This window comes from Puntigrus tetrazona, chromosome 3, assembly GCF_018831695.1.
Source record: "Puntigrus tetrazona isolate hp1 chromosome 3, ASM1883169v1, whole genome shotgun sequence".
Taxonomy (NCBI): Eukaryota; Metazoa; Chordata; class Actinopteri; order Cypriniformes; family Cyprinidae; genus Puntigrus; species Puntigrus tetrazona.
In genome coordinates this window covers 25,152,401-25,169,364 of record NC_056701.1, presented here as the reverse complement: position 1 = coordinate 25,169,364, position 16,964 = coordinate 25,152,401, and the positions used below count along the sequence as shown (strand labels likewise).

Here is a 16,964-nt window from a genome sequence, read left to right as displayed (position 1 = left end):
ACATTGTTTTAAAGGGATATAAATATTGTATCCCAAAATGTGCTCATTGTTCGTCTTCCCGTTCTCCAAAGCTCATTTGTATCCAGATTTCCGCATTATATTTGGTCACATGGAACAACCGATAATTTTTTTTTCCATCAGTGAAGTCAGCGCTCCTATAGTTCATAATGACACCTACTTCCAATTAGTGACATCATTGTTCGTTTTTTAAAGTTCAAAAAGTTCTGCATTACAGTAATAACCCTAATGAAAAACCCAATGGGACAAAGCAAATGTTGTTCACATGGAATTAACAACTAATTAGGAAACGGAAGCAACAGAAACGTGTGATATTCTCCTCTGTGCCGACCTTGGAAACAATTGATGAGAGATCTTGGTAATGATCTCAGCGGGGTGTGTGTGTGTGTGTGTGTGTGTGTGTGTGTGTGTCACTTGGAAGAAAGGGAACAGAAAGCTGAAGGGGGGAGGGTTGCTGTCATTCGTTGTCCACAGCCAACCCCAGTCCATCAGTAGATACACATGTCCACCCACATGTATATATGTACATGTCCACGGTCTGCCATGCTCAAGGGATTAAACCCAGTGGCCCGAAGCAGCTGGACGTCCGCCTGGCGTTAGGCTTCGTCACATGACCTGAAACAGTTGGTGGCCTTGGCGTTGGGCATCAGTGCCACATAAGGACATTAGGGTTTCCTGTAACACTCTGCTAATGGTTTCCAGGAACCCACCCTACAATGCTTTCAGCTCCGAGAGGGTGGACTTCAGAGATGATAACGGCGGGCAGTAATTAGATTCCATGCTTATGCTATGCAAATGGAAATCAATCAATGCTGACATCAGCGGGAATCTTCAGAAGAAGCTCCGTATAGACTTTAATCAGAGTAGACGCCATGTTTCATTTGTCATGGATAAAAACGAGGCTGTGAGGGATAGAGCCACAATCTGTTTAATATGGCGTACTGTTGTGTATCCCATTGTCATCTGTAAAACCATGTCAAGTTTAGAGATTCAAGAGATTGCAAACCTTTAAAAAGAAGAATCGGTAAATTGTTGCCAACACTGATGTGCCAATTGTTTTTCATTGTCCAAATGCTCAAATGATTTTGTTTGCTCGTTATTTGTTTGTTTGTTATCGTATGACTTCGACATGAGCGCATGAGGCTACTTTTATGCTGATTTCTTAAGTTGCTTTTTTAACACCGCTGGTCACTACCTATATGCTTTCATTGTATATAATAAGTAGTGTGAACCTTCACTTAAATATATCATTTTGTGCTCCACAGAAGACTGGAAGTCAAACCAGTTCTTTTAAATATGTATGCTCTGACTGTTTGCCTCTATAGTTCATATAACTTTAACCTGCATAGAGGTGTAGTGATGATTCACTGGCTAAAGGTCTGGGCTGATAAGCCGACAGTTCAAACCCTGGAAGACATGATATAAATTAGTACCAGTGTGTTGCCAAGGAATGTTCATGCTCTATTTGCATGAGAAATGAGGAGGACGTTTTTGGATATATTAGAAAAGCTCTTTTGCTCTGACCTCACTGACTTCACTGATTTATTGTGAAGTAGGGCAGTCAATTGATGAAATAATGTAATCGATTTGATAATACCATATGCAGAATAATTAATCAAATTAATCTCAAATAATCACGTATCATTATTTGCAAAGAAAAAACCTTCCCCAAATGAAAGAGATTTCATTTTAATGGCAGGCGAAAGAATTTAATTTTCCACTCTTTTACTTTTTAAATACTTGATTTAAGAGTTGCCTCATCCCAAAATGAAAGTTTTATCATTAATCACCTACCCTGCATCTCCTTCCAAATGCGTAAAAGCTTTGTTCATCTTCGGAACACAATTTAAGATATTTCCGATTAAAGCACAATGCAAGGACACGTCTTCTATGTGTATTTATGCTTTCATCTGTGTGCCACAGCAGACACAGAACAGTTTTTTTCATAGTTTTTTTGGAACAAAACACGAACTAACCTTACGAACGGCGTGGAGGTGAATGACTAATGACAAAATGTTCAGTTTAGGGTGGAGTAACCCTTTAAGAATTACGAATTTTGAGAATCTGCCAATTATTTTTTATCTATTTAATGCATTTTTTAAATACATGATTGCATCAAATGAACGCATCAGGCTGCCAGCTTGCTTGTGAATATATATGTGTTTGCGTTATCATGCAGTTCTAATCTTTGTTTTCTTAATTTTCGTGTTGTCTGCTGGACTTGTCATGTCTCTCTCAAGCCTCAAGCCATTTCTCTCTCTTTCCTCGCACACTCCTCCTGTACTGATAGGATCCGGAGAGCTATTCTCAAGGTGACTCTTAACATCTGGGAAAATTTATGGAGTGTGAGGTAATTTATTCAGGGCGAGGATGTGCAGGGAATGCTGTTTCATAGCTGCTCTCTGTATGAAGAATATCAATTACTGTGTGTGTGTGTAGCTCTTGGCATATAAGAGTATCGTAAAATTAACACGTGATGAGATGACAGAAGATCACTAGTGCACCTATGAGATTCAATAGATCAGAACGAGCTCTTCAAGTGCTTAATTGGTAGAACTGTTGGTTAAGCGATAGTGTGTCGCTTCATTGAATGGCAGTTTGCCAGTTTGCCCAGTCACAGAAGCAAATAATTGTCCCTTATAACGCTAATAAATAGATGGTATGACTCGCCGTGATATAACACTATGACACTGGCCTTGACTGGAAAAAATCTCAATCTTGGAGGGACCAAGCCAAATAGTGTTCTGATTCCAAGAGTCATTTCAGTGAGTCTAGAGGTCCAAAAGATTGTTTTCTTTCCACGGTGATTTTTTTTAATCACATTGTGATTCAAGTGCTTTTGTACTTTTGCGTTCCCATGAGAAACCTTGTATTCGCTTGCAAAACTTCTGTGATGGAGATAATGTGAGGTGGGAGCAAAAGCTTTAACAAGATAACACAAAGTTTTTAGGGGGATGCAGTGCTTTTATGAGAGACATCCCTCAATCATCACGTTTCCTTGGGGGTTTTTTTGTAAACTGTCTTATGCGAGTTGAAGCTGAACAGCGATAACAAGTGCTTAAATATAAACAGTTAAACTGATGACTTTATAACAAGGTAAATGTTTATATGTTTATTTTGTTAAATATTGATGCATTTTTAAAATAATATATACAATCTTTACATTTGGTTTAATTTTATGCTCAAAACATTTCACTAAAATGATTGAATGTAGCCATCTTTGAAATGTAAAGACCATGTCTGTGCTTTAAAAAAAAAAGAAGTAGCACTGCTCAGAACTTATCAAATGCATAGCAACATTTTTGGCACTGTGCCGACTTTTTCCCATCCATCCACCATTCAGATTTTCCTCACAAAATGCATGAATCTTGTCATCATGCTGTAATCTGTCGAGCCATTTTATCCATTATCCGAACAGCTCATCTCTAACCACCCATGAGAGATGTGAGAGTCCATTTGAGTGACCAGCAGAGAGGGACCTCCCAATGGGAGCCAGACCCATCTGCACACACGTAAAGTAATGGATGATGAAGATCAGATGCCATCATGGTCCGCAATCTGCCGCTGCCCCTCTCGCTGCAACGACACCAGCTTTACTGCCCATGTGCCACCTCACTCATGGTGCACACTGATGAGCTCCACAAGATGTCATGGCATCTGCCCACAAAATCGAGGCTCATGCCAACACACACGGAAAGGCCAGTGCTTATAGTTTGCAGCCGTGGTCTGTTGGAACCTGGGTGGACGCCAAGCAGATTGTTGTTGAGGTCTTTACTATCTGCATTATTGAGATAGTGTCTGGCTCATAAGGGCTGCTTGTGTTATAGCCTAGATGCAGTATTGATGTTAAAAAAAAAACTTCTATATAGAAGTAAAATACCAAACCGCAAAGAAAGAAAAAAAGTAAAGAGAAGAGAGTTTGGTTTGGTTCAGAAACAGGTGTAGTTATGCAGAAGATATGCACAATTTTTTTTTAATTTATTTTCAATTAAAGTTTCTGAAGACACTGAAGCTCATACAGAGTATCTGATTTGTATGATGATGAAACCTGACACGTTTCGAGATTGGAGTTTTGAATGACACGTTTATTTCTTCAATATTAAAATACTTCCTCCACTCATGAGTTTCACAAGTTTAAAGCTACTTTCGGACCGTGTCATAATTCTGAGATAACACACGACATTTGACTCTAAATTGTGTTTCTATGGCAACACTATCAACAGAAAAGCCCTCACGTGCTTTTAAAGAGTTATGACTTGGACCAGTGACAGGTACCATGTGACCGCCACCGGGTTCATTTTGGCGCTACTTAGAATCTACCTCTGAGTCTGACAACATGGAAAGCTATAACTAAAAAGTCACATGTTGACATCTCGTAATTACAGTCCTTACGACATGGCGTGAAAGTAGCATTAGCCACCTAAATTCTGTTTTGTTTTGACTCAACCAATGGTGCAAGTAGGGGGCAGGACTTTTGCTAGTTTTGGGAATTATATACGTCATATTTTTTTTTTTTTTTTTTTAAAGAGACCTTCCAGATATTTTAAATAATAAATATTTCTTATATACTTATATATGACTTATATAAACCTAAAATTTAAATACGTAGAATCCCCAGTGGTCTTCCTGTTTCACTTTGAATTCAGCATTTGTTGATAACAGCCTTAATGACATTGTATGATCTGCCATGTCAACAATCCCACCTTTCTTATTAGATACAATTAAATAAGGCCTCTTGAAACCATCCTTCACTTCAGTGCGGTTATGAAAAATGATAGCTCATATAGGCTTAAAAATTGATCGCCTGAAGAACAGATTTGTCATCAAACTTTGATGCATCTCAGCAGGAAAAAGCTTTCAGTATTGATGTTGTTTTGTTCTCTTCAGAGGTCATTGTTAAAACGCTAAACTTCTGATCTTCAGTCCCGCCCATTCTTCCCTGAAACTCCACCCCTTCAGAGGTGCTACTCTGCAGGACCTGATGAAACAGATTCATCCATCACATCCCAGTTATCATCGCGCCTTTCTCTCCCACTCATGTACATTCATGAGCCCCAAAGTCATCTGACTAGTGTCTGCCAATGTCCAATTATTCATGTTGTGGCTCAGACAAACACCATCATAGATCGGAGTGTGGAGATGAGAGGATAAGCCTCAGATTGTTTCTGCATGCCAACTGCATTCTCTTTTTGAGATGAGCCAATAAATCTTGTGATTGGGAAGTTGGCAGATAAAGTTGCTCTGACAATGACCGGCAAAATGAATTGCACACATTCACAGACCAAATCTCTCTTAATGAAAAGCTTCTTCTGTCAGCAGCTTTGAATGACACTGTTACACATGCTATCTCTCTCTCCAACAAACCAACTAGCCCTGGTACTGCCGAAAGGAGAGTTCAAGGTTTCATTCCTCATTTAAGAGCCTGTTTCTTGTGGTCACTTTTCCATCTTGTTCCATCTCAAGGGTACTAAATGAAGGTGGGTGGACACTATAGGTCGATAACATGTCCCTGCTGATTGGCTCGCTGCCCAGATGTGCATCATCCTAAGTTGGCGTGATTAAACATACTATTCCCCAGGGTCAATAAGCCCATTCGTTCAACCATTATTATACTGACCTTTGCACTTTACAGGCGGAGCCCTGGAGCCCTTCCAGTTCTCTTGGGGCCCTCAGAAATTGCTAAGACCACAAAGGTGCTCAACAGGGAAGATGAATGTTAGCAACCCACATCACATCTTAAAGACATAAGAAGGTGAGAGGAATTAAACCGCTCTCTACATCATGAAACCTGCACGCTGAGTCAGCATTTAACCTACTCGCCATGTGTTGACTTCACCACAGGCTGCTTCAAAACAGGAGGTCAGCAAATAAAAAGCTGCTGTTTAATATGTCCGTGTATGCCTTTTTGATGCAGTCCATGCATTCCCTGCACTCCCTGCACTGATATTTAAGAGTACTGCAGCACAATCTGCAGATGTAATGGTTTTTCCATTTGGCAAGTATGAATAGTAATGTATTTTGCCACTATGTAGAGCGAATGAAGAGTGAAATTGTATTCATGAAACATTCTTCGTCCTAGTCATATATAATCTTGGCATACATTTATGTGGCTACTCTATGCTTGCAATGTTTTGTAGACATTGGTTGTCTAGACTGTATATTTCCATGGAAGACAGAAAATTAAAGGAGAGTGTCTGTAACATTGCTTACTAGTGCAAAATGCATGTGCTTTCAGAAACTTGTGCATTTGTGCAAATGTGCATTTCGAAGGCTAGTACTTATTTTCTAAAAGTTTCATTCTTAGGGAGGATATGCAAAAGCATGCCACACATTTATTCATCACATCACAGGGGACATTATTCTTTCTATGAGAACTTGCATTCAGCTTCAGTGCACCAAGATAAAAAATTGCTTAACCATGAATGAATCATGAATCGTTTTCTATCTACTTGGTTTTTCTTTTGTAGAAGACACATAGACAGCAGTTCTTTTCATTTGGCCCCAAGGCCATCCCATCATTTATTAAACAGTGAAATTGCTGTGGAACTACAGATGGCAAATCAATTCTTCACCATTATTGAAGTCAGATCTGAATTACATCAGTGGAGTGACAAAAATTGGACAATTAATGGCTTTCTCAAACCCCTGGATTTAGAAAATTCTTGGAAGACATTTTTGTGTGGCTATGTTATAAAATTATCCAGTGGTTCTCCAGATTTAAAACGGTTGAATGCCCTGTCATAAATAAAAAACAGATTTTCAATTCAAACCCTTTTGGTTGTAAAGCTGCCTTGAAACATGCTACATCCAATTGTTTGCAGAGAATGAGTGTAACTGGTGTAATGTCATTTAAAAACAGTTTAACAATAAATAGATTATAGATTAAGAACAGTTTTTTTTCCCCAACTCTTATATATTTTTTTAAAGTATACTGAAACAAGTCTCCACAGTAATCACTTGTACATTCCCCCCTTCCAACCCTGCTGTCTGAGGGTATTATTGCACTGAGATTACCACCTCTAGTCCACCTTTATCTTTTTTGCTTGACTTCGTTTAGCAGTTCCCAGCATTTCTCCCTCACCGTTTGGGGGGAATTGTCTCTGGAGATCTCTTCAAAGGTCTTCAAACCTCTGACTCCAGACTAGATACCCTACCCCAGGGCCGGGGGGCGTAGGGACTGTGTACATTCCGTGCCACTAGAACCTGCCTGCGGTCCCTGCGCACGGAAGAGACCGGTACAGTGTGCAACGCTTCCTCGTGTGAACGCCCGGCCCCCTCGTAGCCTCCAACAGCAGTGCTCTGGTACAGCACAGGTCTGCTGCCTAACCGGGGAACCAAGGCGGCATTTTCCGGGCAATGGTTGACGCATGGAAACAAGTGGCACGTGTCTTTGGAATGCTCATGGAAGTGAGCAGGTCCTTGCGGAACAGGACCCAAATACACCGGCAGGTCTGTGTAAGAGTTCAGGTATGTTGAGTAGTGTCCATGCACTAGTGTGGAAGAGGAGCGCCGAAGGGCCGCCGTGTTCTGTAGGATCGCTTCCCGGTATGAAGGAAGGCGGATAGACTTTGAGTACTTGAACTTCTGTGGCTTGTATGGGTAGGAGCCCATGTGGGCTGGATCCAGATAGGCTGGCTCCACAGCCATGTTGTAGCGTAGGTTGTTACCAGTGCTGCCGTACATCTTTGAAGGCTTGGGATTGGTCACCACCACTCGAGGGAATAGATCAGGCATGTTGATGCAGCTGGTAGTGGATGCAGAGGTGGAGGGCTTCTCATCCAGCTGCCGGATCCTGTCACCACCCCATGTGGCCCTGAGAAAAGAGGCGCGGCGGTTCATTTTATCTTTCCCTAGAAGAGGAACATCATCCATCTCCGGTTCTAGGTACAGCTTCGTGCAGGAGTTGCAGCTAGATCCGGGTCTCTGGAAGTGGCTTCTCATGCAGGGTGTGGTATGGGAGTGGTTTTCCACGAGGTGGTTGCTTTTGAGCTCAGCCAGACAAGACTGGGGAACATCATAGTCGTCCCTTCGACGAGTTTCCGGAGATGTTGCTACGTAGCTGTGGGACCTCTTTTTGCGACCCAGGCCTGCCATGTATTGTTTATGGCTTCCCGAAGGTTCCTGGTGTTCCACAAAGATGTCTGGCACCTGAAAGTCGCGGTAAGAGACGTAGCGAGAGGTAGGGTGGTGACAGGACTGGTCCACGTACACATGTGGTTTTGGGGCTGTGGGAGGTGGTGGGTCTCTCATGGCAATATGGGGACTGCTGAGGCTAGATATGGGTAGCGTCCGTTCATAGATGTGGTGGTGGCTGGTACGCGCAGGAAGAGTGTAGCGCAGTGAGGTAGGCCGTGTTCCCACATGAGGCTTCTCCAGCAAGTGTTGAGTGGTGCTATCCATGTTTTGAGGGTACGGTGAGTGGTTGTCTGTAACGCTAGCGATGCAGGGCAGGCGGCTATGGCTGAAGTCCGTTCCGATGAGGCAGGTAGGAAGGCTGGGTCTGGCTGCCTCTGGATCACGTCGACTCCAGTTTTCAATGGTCTTTGTGGCATTGTCCAGGGAGTTTTCAACTCTCGCAGATGAGACAATGTCTTTAGCAGTTTGGAGCATCTTCAGCATGTTGGCCTGAGTGTAACTGGTGGTGACATCTGGGCTCTGCATGTTCCCTTTACGGTCTGTGTCCTCCACACCATTAAAGCAGCTGTAGATTCCCTGCAGGTAAGAAGTAAGGAAAACTTAGGCTGGCATTTTGAAGTGCATCCAACCTAAAAGTTCTATGTGCCAAAGCAAACAGACTTAGAGTTCTCACCTCACAATATTTGTGTTAATATAGTTTCAAATATTTGTACCAACAATTGCTCGAGTAATTGTTAGTAGATTTAACTTAAATTTAGACTTATATATAATAATAATATAATAATTGATTTGTGACTTATATTTTACATGTAAACTGTTTCTCAAGTACATTCTCTCATTACCACTGCTGCTACATGGATATGACATATCACAATACTATGGAGACATAGGTGTGTCCACAGAGAATATAGATTAACATGACCGTAGAGCTGCATAATAATAGTTATCATAATTAGTGCTGCATCATAATCAGTAGCTGCTACATACTGTATGTATTGTATAATTGGCTATGCATCGAGATGGGCATCACATAATTTCAGTTATGGAGATGTGTGCCCCGGTACCTTTTTTTTTGTTTGTTTTGACTTTAAAACGTCTTACACCTCTGGAAAACAAAGTACAGTAATGAATGGCAAAAGTCTCTCAAAATCGATTTGCTATAATTTTGCTGCTATGACCTAGATGAATTAAAGTCGTACTCACTTTTTACCACATCAAAATTCTATTAGCAGTTTTTACTGGTGGTTAATTACCTGGAGAACTGTCAGTGACTGATAAGATTCTCGGTTTATCAGCATTATGGTTATCTCTGAAAGTGGCTGTAATTAGCCAATAGAAAAGCAGCTGCATATGCATTTGTAATATTCCACCTTTAAATGAGGTCTTCAAGTTTGTTAAGCTTAAAAATGTACTTAAAAGAGACCCTAATTTAATTTTAACAGCTTTTCCCATGAGTTTTTGTGCTTGTTAACCGCCTGGAGTTCCCCTTAACATCAGTTCCAAAACATTTTTTGTGTCTAAAGTTTCTGCAATTCTCATTTGTTCTTGTTGATATATTTTGCTCCATGCATTTTCTATCAAGTTGCTTTGGTAAAATAAATAAACTAAATAAAAAGAGCTGATTGCAAATGCATAATTTTGAATGAGCTTCTTAGCATTATGGATTTATGGAACCTTTTTTTAAGCGTAACAATTTGTTAACATCAAAAAACATTGATGACACAAAATTTACCCTGCTAATTCCCAGCAAGAAGTCCAAGCGCTCAGATTTGCGGACAGAATGACGTAGCTTCCAGTACAGTAGATGTTCCCAGGCAAAGACCAGTAGACTGAGACCCATGGCCACTAGAAGCATGTAAAACACTCCGGCCATGTTGTCAATGTCGAGCTTAGAGCTCATCACCTCTTTCTTCTCGTTACGACAGATCCCAGTGAGCCACACCGTCTGGAGCTTCTGAGTGTCACCTGTAATACATAATACATTTCCGTCAGACCTACAGAATCAGAGCTCCTCCAGCAAAGGTACGTTTCCGAAGTTACCATCAGCAAGGAACTGGAGGAGAGCGAGGTCTATCGGGCGCTTCCAGCGAGATTCCTTCTGAAGGGCAATACCGTAGCCTGTTGTTGCAAATACCTTTCCACTACCGATTGTCACCAATTTACACCCTTCATCTTTACCGGCCATGTAGTTAAGCACAGCTGCATCATATATAAAGGCGTCCAGCTTCCTGTTAGCAATAAAGAAACAATACATGTTAAAGGAGAAGATAATACACTGCGGACAGATTTGTTTCAAAGATTCAAGACACAATTACAGTAAACGCACCCAGTTTTGAGGCTGTTGAGCGCATCCTCCACACCTTTCTGGTTGTACTTAACCATGTGGGAATGCATTTCGGGATAATTGCTCCTTATGTTTCGTTCTGTGCTGCCATTGGGCACGGTCCCAAACCGGAACGGAGGATATTGGTCTTGCGGTTTCTGGAACTGAAAGGTAGCATTTCAACAAGTTAGCATGTTTAAATTTAACTTTGTGAGCAAAGTACAGTCCAAGTGTGTGCTAAAGAAGTGGTAAAAATAGATCCCTGGATGAGTTACTTCGTTAAGGATTAATGCATTTTAATAGATTTCTGGACTGTTAGATACGCCAGTAATGGTTTTTGGCTGGGAATGCTACGCTGCTGGAAAGTGTGATTGATTTTTCTTTAAGCTGGATTTCTTTATGGGAAATTATTCTAGGTTCAGCCTTCGTCTTCGCCCTCATCCAAGGATTCTCACGATTCTGTATCTGCAAATGCTACATTAAATACAATCTAATTACAAGTGAGAATATGACTGAAATTAATCCTCAGGAAGGAGAAAAAAAATGGCTGCAGTGATAACACTCGGACCAAAGCCACTGGGTCATCAATGGCTCTTTTCTGTCTCAAGCCCCAAGTGCTTCTCAGTCAATTAATTCTCAGCTCTGTTTAAATTCTAACATTTGAACTTCAGATTGTTCTCCCAAAGACGACAAATTATCTCAGCCGCCTGACCAAACATCCAAGGATTTTCAATATTACTTTCCTCTTGCTAAATTTCTCCTCATTTATTTTTTTACATGATTCCAGCCATGTTCATTAAGTGCTGTTAACGTAATATCAAATAAATGTAATATAGCCACTAAGACAGCACTTCAGAACTCAAGCCATGAATAATTGTGCTGTAATGTGGGTAACCTTGCTGGTGTGAATGAAGGAGAAGAGTCTCTAAGGAGCGAGTGGACATGATTGTATTTCGGCTGAGCGCATGTGACGGACTCCAGTGCCGGTGAATGCCTCATTCTAAGTGTGTTTGCTGTCGTCTGACAGCATAAGCGTTGCCTTTCATCTGTCCCGTGTCCCTGACTGCACCAAAAGTTTACTGCTAACTAAAGTAATGTAAAGCAGAATTTTTTTTTATAGGTATTTATGTACCTGCCCTTGTTTTGACACACCTGTTGAAGTGATGCATCCATGTAATTTACCTATTATTTAATATTGCCTTTATTTATTTACATACAAGTTTCAGTCTCTGCAAAATGTTGTTTTACCAAAATAAGAGGTACCATACCAAAGGCATGTTTTGAACCATTTCCAGCAATATTAACAACAATTAGCAACAACTGAGGGACTCTATATGCTTCTATTACAAAGAGTTCAAATGTTCAAAGATGCTCCAGAAGGAAAAATTATTAATAGAATGTAAATTTCATTTTAATATTATTTTAATACAATAATGAAAAACAAATCATGCAAAAAATATTTTTCATTGCATGTTACTACATTTTTGAAATTCAATTTGTTTTATAAACTTTGTCAGATGTGGCAATAATACGGCAACAATGCAGTATATATATTAAAAATGTTGCTACAAATGCAAGTGCTGTCATCTGCAACTATGAACGTTTACATAGTTTGAAGCAACAGTCGGATCACTGTGTGAAATTCTTGCCCTCTGGCTATTTTGCCCTTCATGCTTTCGCTCTTTGTGTAATGCCTCCCAGGCACACTGCTGAATTCAAATGCATACAAAAACATCTTGCTGTCAGTGTCTAATTCCCTGGTAGTCAACCCGTGTGGCTCTTTAATGACAGTCTTGTGGCTTGAAGTCTCACTTTGTCTTCAAAATTGCGTTTTAACAGTTTCCATCTGAGGCTCGTCAGCTGTAACAGCTTTCAATATCATTGTAAATCACTTCACCTTGATGTGTCCCTACACAACTGATTAAAACAGTGTCACAGAGTTATTTAAATAGGATAAATAGTTAGCAGCTTAGGCTAACATGCGTTAGTAGACAAATTTCAAAATGCTGAAGCAACAAAATCCCTACAACTAAACACAGTCCTTGATGGCTGAAACAATACCCAGTTTATAGTACATGATTAACAACCCCAGCATATGAAAATATATATATTTAAAAAAAAATTGGCATCATAATTGCACCTCTAAGTTCGATGTCATGTTGGCAATATTAAAAACCATTTTAATGTTTCAAATTGTCCATAAATGTCTTATTAAACTGACACAAATTAGTGTTTAGTACTCTAATCACAGTATTTCATCATGAAAGCGTACATATCCATATATTATCAGCACAGGTTCCTCTTGTAGTTCAACAGAGTGACGGCTTTAATTAAAACTCATGTCCTAGATTGGTGATTTGGCTAAGAGAGACGCTGGCAGCTCGTACCTTCTTGTCACTCAGTCCAGAAACAGTGTCGATGTACTGCTCCTGGATCATGAAGGCTGCCAGGTTGGCCGTGTAGCTGGCCAGGAAGATCACAGCAAAGAAAGCCCATACCAGCACCATGATCTTACTGGTGGTGCCTTTGGGGTTTTCAATGGGCACTGAGTTGTTGAAGACGATCCCCCATAGCAGCCAGACCGACTTCCCAATGGTGAACGTCGGACCACCTGGATCTGAAATAGAGAAAATTAAAGTTGTTCAGTTTTTTGCAATTACTCTTGGTTGCTTTTTTTATTTTGGTTTTGTTTTTGGTTTTTTTAAATAATTAGTTTTTAAGTTACAGTTTAGTACATTTTTGATACAGCAATGTGAAAAAACATTGAAATGGCTTTTTTCTTTCTTTCTTTATAGGTGTCACGTTCTCTGGACTTTGTTATTGTTTTTGTCGTGTGCCATGTGTTCCGTGTAACCCACTTTAGTTAATTGTCTTTTATTGTCTTCAGCTGTGTGTGATTAATTTAGTGATTTACCTGGTGTATTTATGTCCTGTGGTTTGTCCGATCTCGTCTTTATTTGTGTGTGATTGTGTCCTATCTGCCTGCCTACCTGTATTTATATTGTTTATTTCTTCTCTGAGTAGATTAAAACGCTTTATTTTCATTTATACTCGTTGTGTGCTCTCCTGCTTACCACACGCGTGACAATAGTAAACTGTGGCCTATTACTATTACAATTAGCATTAGCACTGCAAGGTAACAATGATCAACAACAGCTATTAAATTCAATTGGCATTAATTGTTAGATAATAATAATCAACACCTAAATAAGTTCTATGCATTTAAAATGAGTCAGGTAAATAATAATAGCTATTTATTTGAATAATACTATATTATTACTGTAATGGCACATTTTTAAAATATTTTTAAAGTCACATAATTTATAATGGATATGCTGTATTTTGAGAGTTCTGTGAGACACGTATTTTGATTTTTGTTGTTCAGATAGATAGGAGAATAGATAGAAAGTTGTTTCTTTATTTGTATTCTTAAATATAAATTTAAATACAAAGTAAATTATGCTGAAATGTTTCCTAAATGAAAAAGTAATCTCATGCGTCTCCTCTAGAGTTCTCAAAATGAACTAATTGATCTCAAACTCTCAGCATTTACTGTACAGTTACCTACTGTGTCAGTTATCTAATTTTAGTTTATGTTTACTTCTCCAAAAAACTAGAGCTCACTGAATTCACCTGCAGCTATGAAAACATAGCTTCTAATCACATGAATGATCTTTTCTCCTAGCTTGTGTTCTGTCAAAGCTGTCATGTATGATGAAGTTTCAGGTTGCCACCGTTCCTGACAGCTGTCACAGTTCCTGAAGAGTTAGCAGAGGCGGTGAACACTGACCTTTGGCACTGACCAGGCTGCGGTTGTAGCCCACAGGACTGCAGTATTCAAACACGAACACAGTCACCGCCACGACTGTAAGACACATGACAAACATCATCACCCACACCGCTGGGCTGTAGGGCTCTGGAAGAGAGAGAGAGAGAGAGAGAGAGAGAAGCAAATGACGTTATTCCCAAATGACACGCTTTTTATTCTAGCAGGACTGCAAAACCTTTTTAAATTTGTATACGTGCAAAATAAGGTGCAAATTAAAGTCAACACGATTCATACGCCATTAAACGAGATACGCTGGTTTCTCTCTCACGAGTAAGACTGCACTGTAAATATTTATGACCGCATCTTGTTTTATGAAACGACTGTATTTTACTATGAATTCTGGGTTGTGGGAAAGTTTATTGTTTGCTGTATTATGGAAGCATGCGCCGAAGGATTTATGGGATGGCTAACCGACCACATCAGTGAAAATGAAATTGTGTCAACACAGGATTTAAGATTCACAAACCAACACTGTTATGATCTTCAAAAAAAACCACGGCAAATAAAAAATATTACACCGACGAAATCTCAATATTATATGATAAATTAGTAGTGTGGGTGTTGCCTTGGCAAGTGAAAGTTGAAATGCTACAATGGCTAAATCTAATATAAAAATAAATGAAAGCTAAATAATTGTGAAATACAAAATAAACTAATACACAAAAAGAAAAACGACTAGAATTAACAACGCAATTAAAATAAAAGTTGAAATATAAAATATCCAGTTATAAATATTCTAAACACATAATATTAAAATGACACTATTTTTAGTTCAAACCTTGTTCTCTTTTTTAAAGCTCTTCTCATTTTTAGTCACATGACTGCGTAATTTGTTAGTTTTCATGGCAGATTAAAAACCCTTTCAATGTCACAATTCATTCCAGCCCACTTAAGAATATTAGCAAATCTATTTTAGCACTTTATGAGCAGATTATAATAAAAATAACCATTCAGCATGAAAAACGTTAGTCAGTTCTTATGGGATGCATTGAAAAGCCTATCTGAGTTAACAACGGTAACGTAAGCGATCAAAGGGCAGTTAGTGATTACTGTAAAGCTCCACTTAATTTCAGTTATACTGTACATACACAGTACTACTCTCTCAACATTCACATCTGTTTTATGTTCTGTAAAAACATGACCAGCTGTGCTGTTTTTTAGCTAGCCCTATGTTTCTGAATACTGTGTAAAATGTTCATTTTACAGTAGTATTTCTTACCCAGGAAGGCTGACGGAGATACAGTTCCATTGCTTCTGGCCACCATCACACTGATGCCAGTCTCCACAAACGGCACAGAGAAGTCAATGATCTCAGAGCGCTCCTCATTTATGGTCAGAGAACCAATGGCCATGTCTGCTCGCTTATAAAACACCTGAGAAGAAAGAGGATATATATATATATACACACACACAGTGCAGTGTAAAAAAAAATATTTCTGCATTCATATTTAACTGAATGTGTATCTTTTTTCAGTGTATATAAAGATTTGAATACATAAAAGATTACGCAATAGAGGTTAATGAAGAACTGTCTAGACATCTACAGCAGAAAGTAAGTCATATGGGTTTGAAAATGATGACAGAATTTTCATTTTTTGGTAAATTGTTGCTTTAATATCCGGAAACATGTTTGCTATGGCTGTGCTTGTCCAGTAATCACTGTGTGTGTGTGTGTGTGTGTGTGTGTGTGTGTGTGTGTGTGTGTGTGTGTGTTTCAGATTTACAGTCCGGGCTCTCTCTCTCTCTCTGGTTAACCCACACCATGCATAATGCCTGAATGAGCACAATAGCCTTTCTAAAAAATAAAAAAATGTAAAAAGCAGGACAAAGCATGAACGAGAGTCACAGTCTGAAACTCTTTAGACGCCGCTGTGCATCAGACATAGACTTACTTGATGGAGATGTTTATTTACAAGGTTGTTTGTGTTATTTCAATGCCAGTCACGTCTGCTGGAATGAACCAGCTTTTAGATCCATTCTGCAGTCAACAGTCTTTCTGTCATATAGATTTAGGTTTTGTTTTCTTGTTCAGAGTGACATCACAGATACTAAACCACTTACAGCACTAATTCTCATTAGAATCCGCCATATCAAAGTATATGAAATACATTTAAATTGGCAACCCAGTTTACTTACTGCATGTACAATGAAGCGTTTTATTTAACAAAATGTTTTATCCATCAGGAATTCACTGGATGGTGAAAACTTGTATCAGAATAACTGGTTGCTGGGGGAGAATATTGAAAAGTAAGAGAGCCTGGTAAGGTTAAAGTGGAGCAAGATTATGTAGAGGACCTTTAAAACAAAACCAGCAATGTGTATTAAGTAGACCGGGTGAATTTTGTTGACTTGAAATAAAAAGGTGCAATGTTTTGTTTTCTCACCTCTCCGATCATACCGTTCCAGATCCCTCGCACCAGCTTGCCGTGTTTGCCATTGGTGACCAAGTAGAGGTCGTAGGAGAACTTGATGTTGCGAGAGAGCTTTTTCAAAATGTCTATGCAAAAGCCTTTGCAGCACAGTTTGGTGTAAGGCTCAGTGTGTCCGACTATCCTGTGGGAGCACAACAGAAACATCATCTTGTTACTTAAGCTTCATAACAATACTGAAATTGCACAAAAAGAAAACGCTTCCTCTTTTGACATTTAGATGCCATAA

General features: G+C 39.5%; 1 protein-coding gene across 1 annotated transcript in view; it reads right to left on the bottom strand.

The window, feature by feature from the left end:
* Positions 1-6,503: 6,503 nt before the first annotated feature.
* The window catches only part of grin2ca (glutamate receptor, ionotropic, N-methyl D-aspartate 2Ca), a 56,681-nt gene continuing 46,220 nt past the window's right edge, over positions 6,504-16,964 (bottom strand). The window contains exons 6-13 of the mRNA XM_043235810.1: positions 16,691-16,859; positions 15,526-15,679; positions 14,268-14,393; positions 12,865-13,094; positions 10,481-10,641; positions 10,195-10,382; positions 9,887-10,119; positions 6,504-8,730 (exon numbers count right to left, since the gene is read on the bottom strand). Of these exons, the coding sequence (XP_043091745.1) occupies positions 7,141-8,730; positions 9,887-10,119; positions 10,195-10,382; positions 10,481-10,641; positions 12,865-13,094; positions 14,268-14,393; positions 15,526-15,679; positions 16,691-16,859 (2,851 nt within the window). The 3' untranslated portion in view covers positions 6,504-7,140. The remainder of the gene's footprint in view (positions 8,731-9,886; positions 10,120-10,194; positions 10,383-10,480; positions 10,642-12,864; positions 13,095-14,267; positions 14,394-15,525; positions 15,680-16,690; positions 16,860-16,964) is intronic.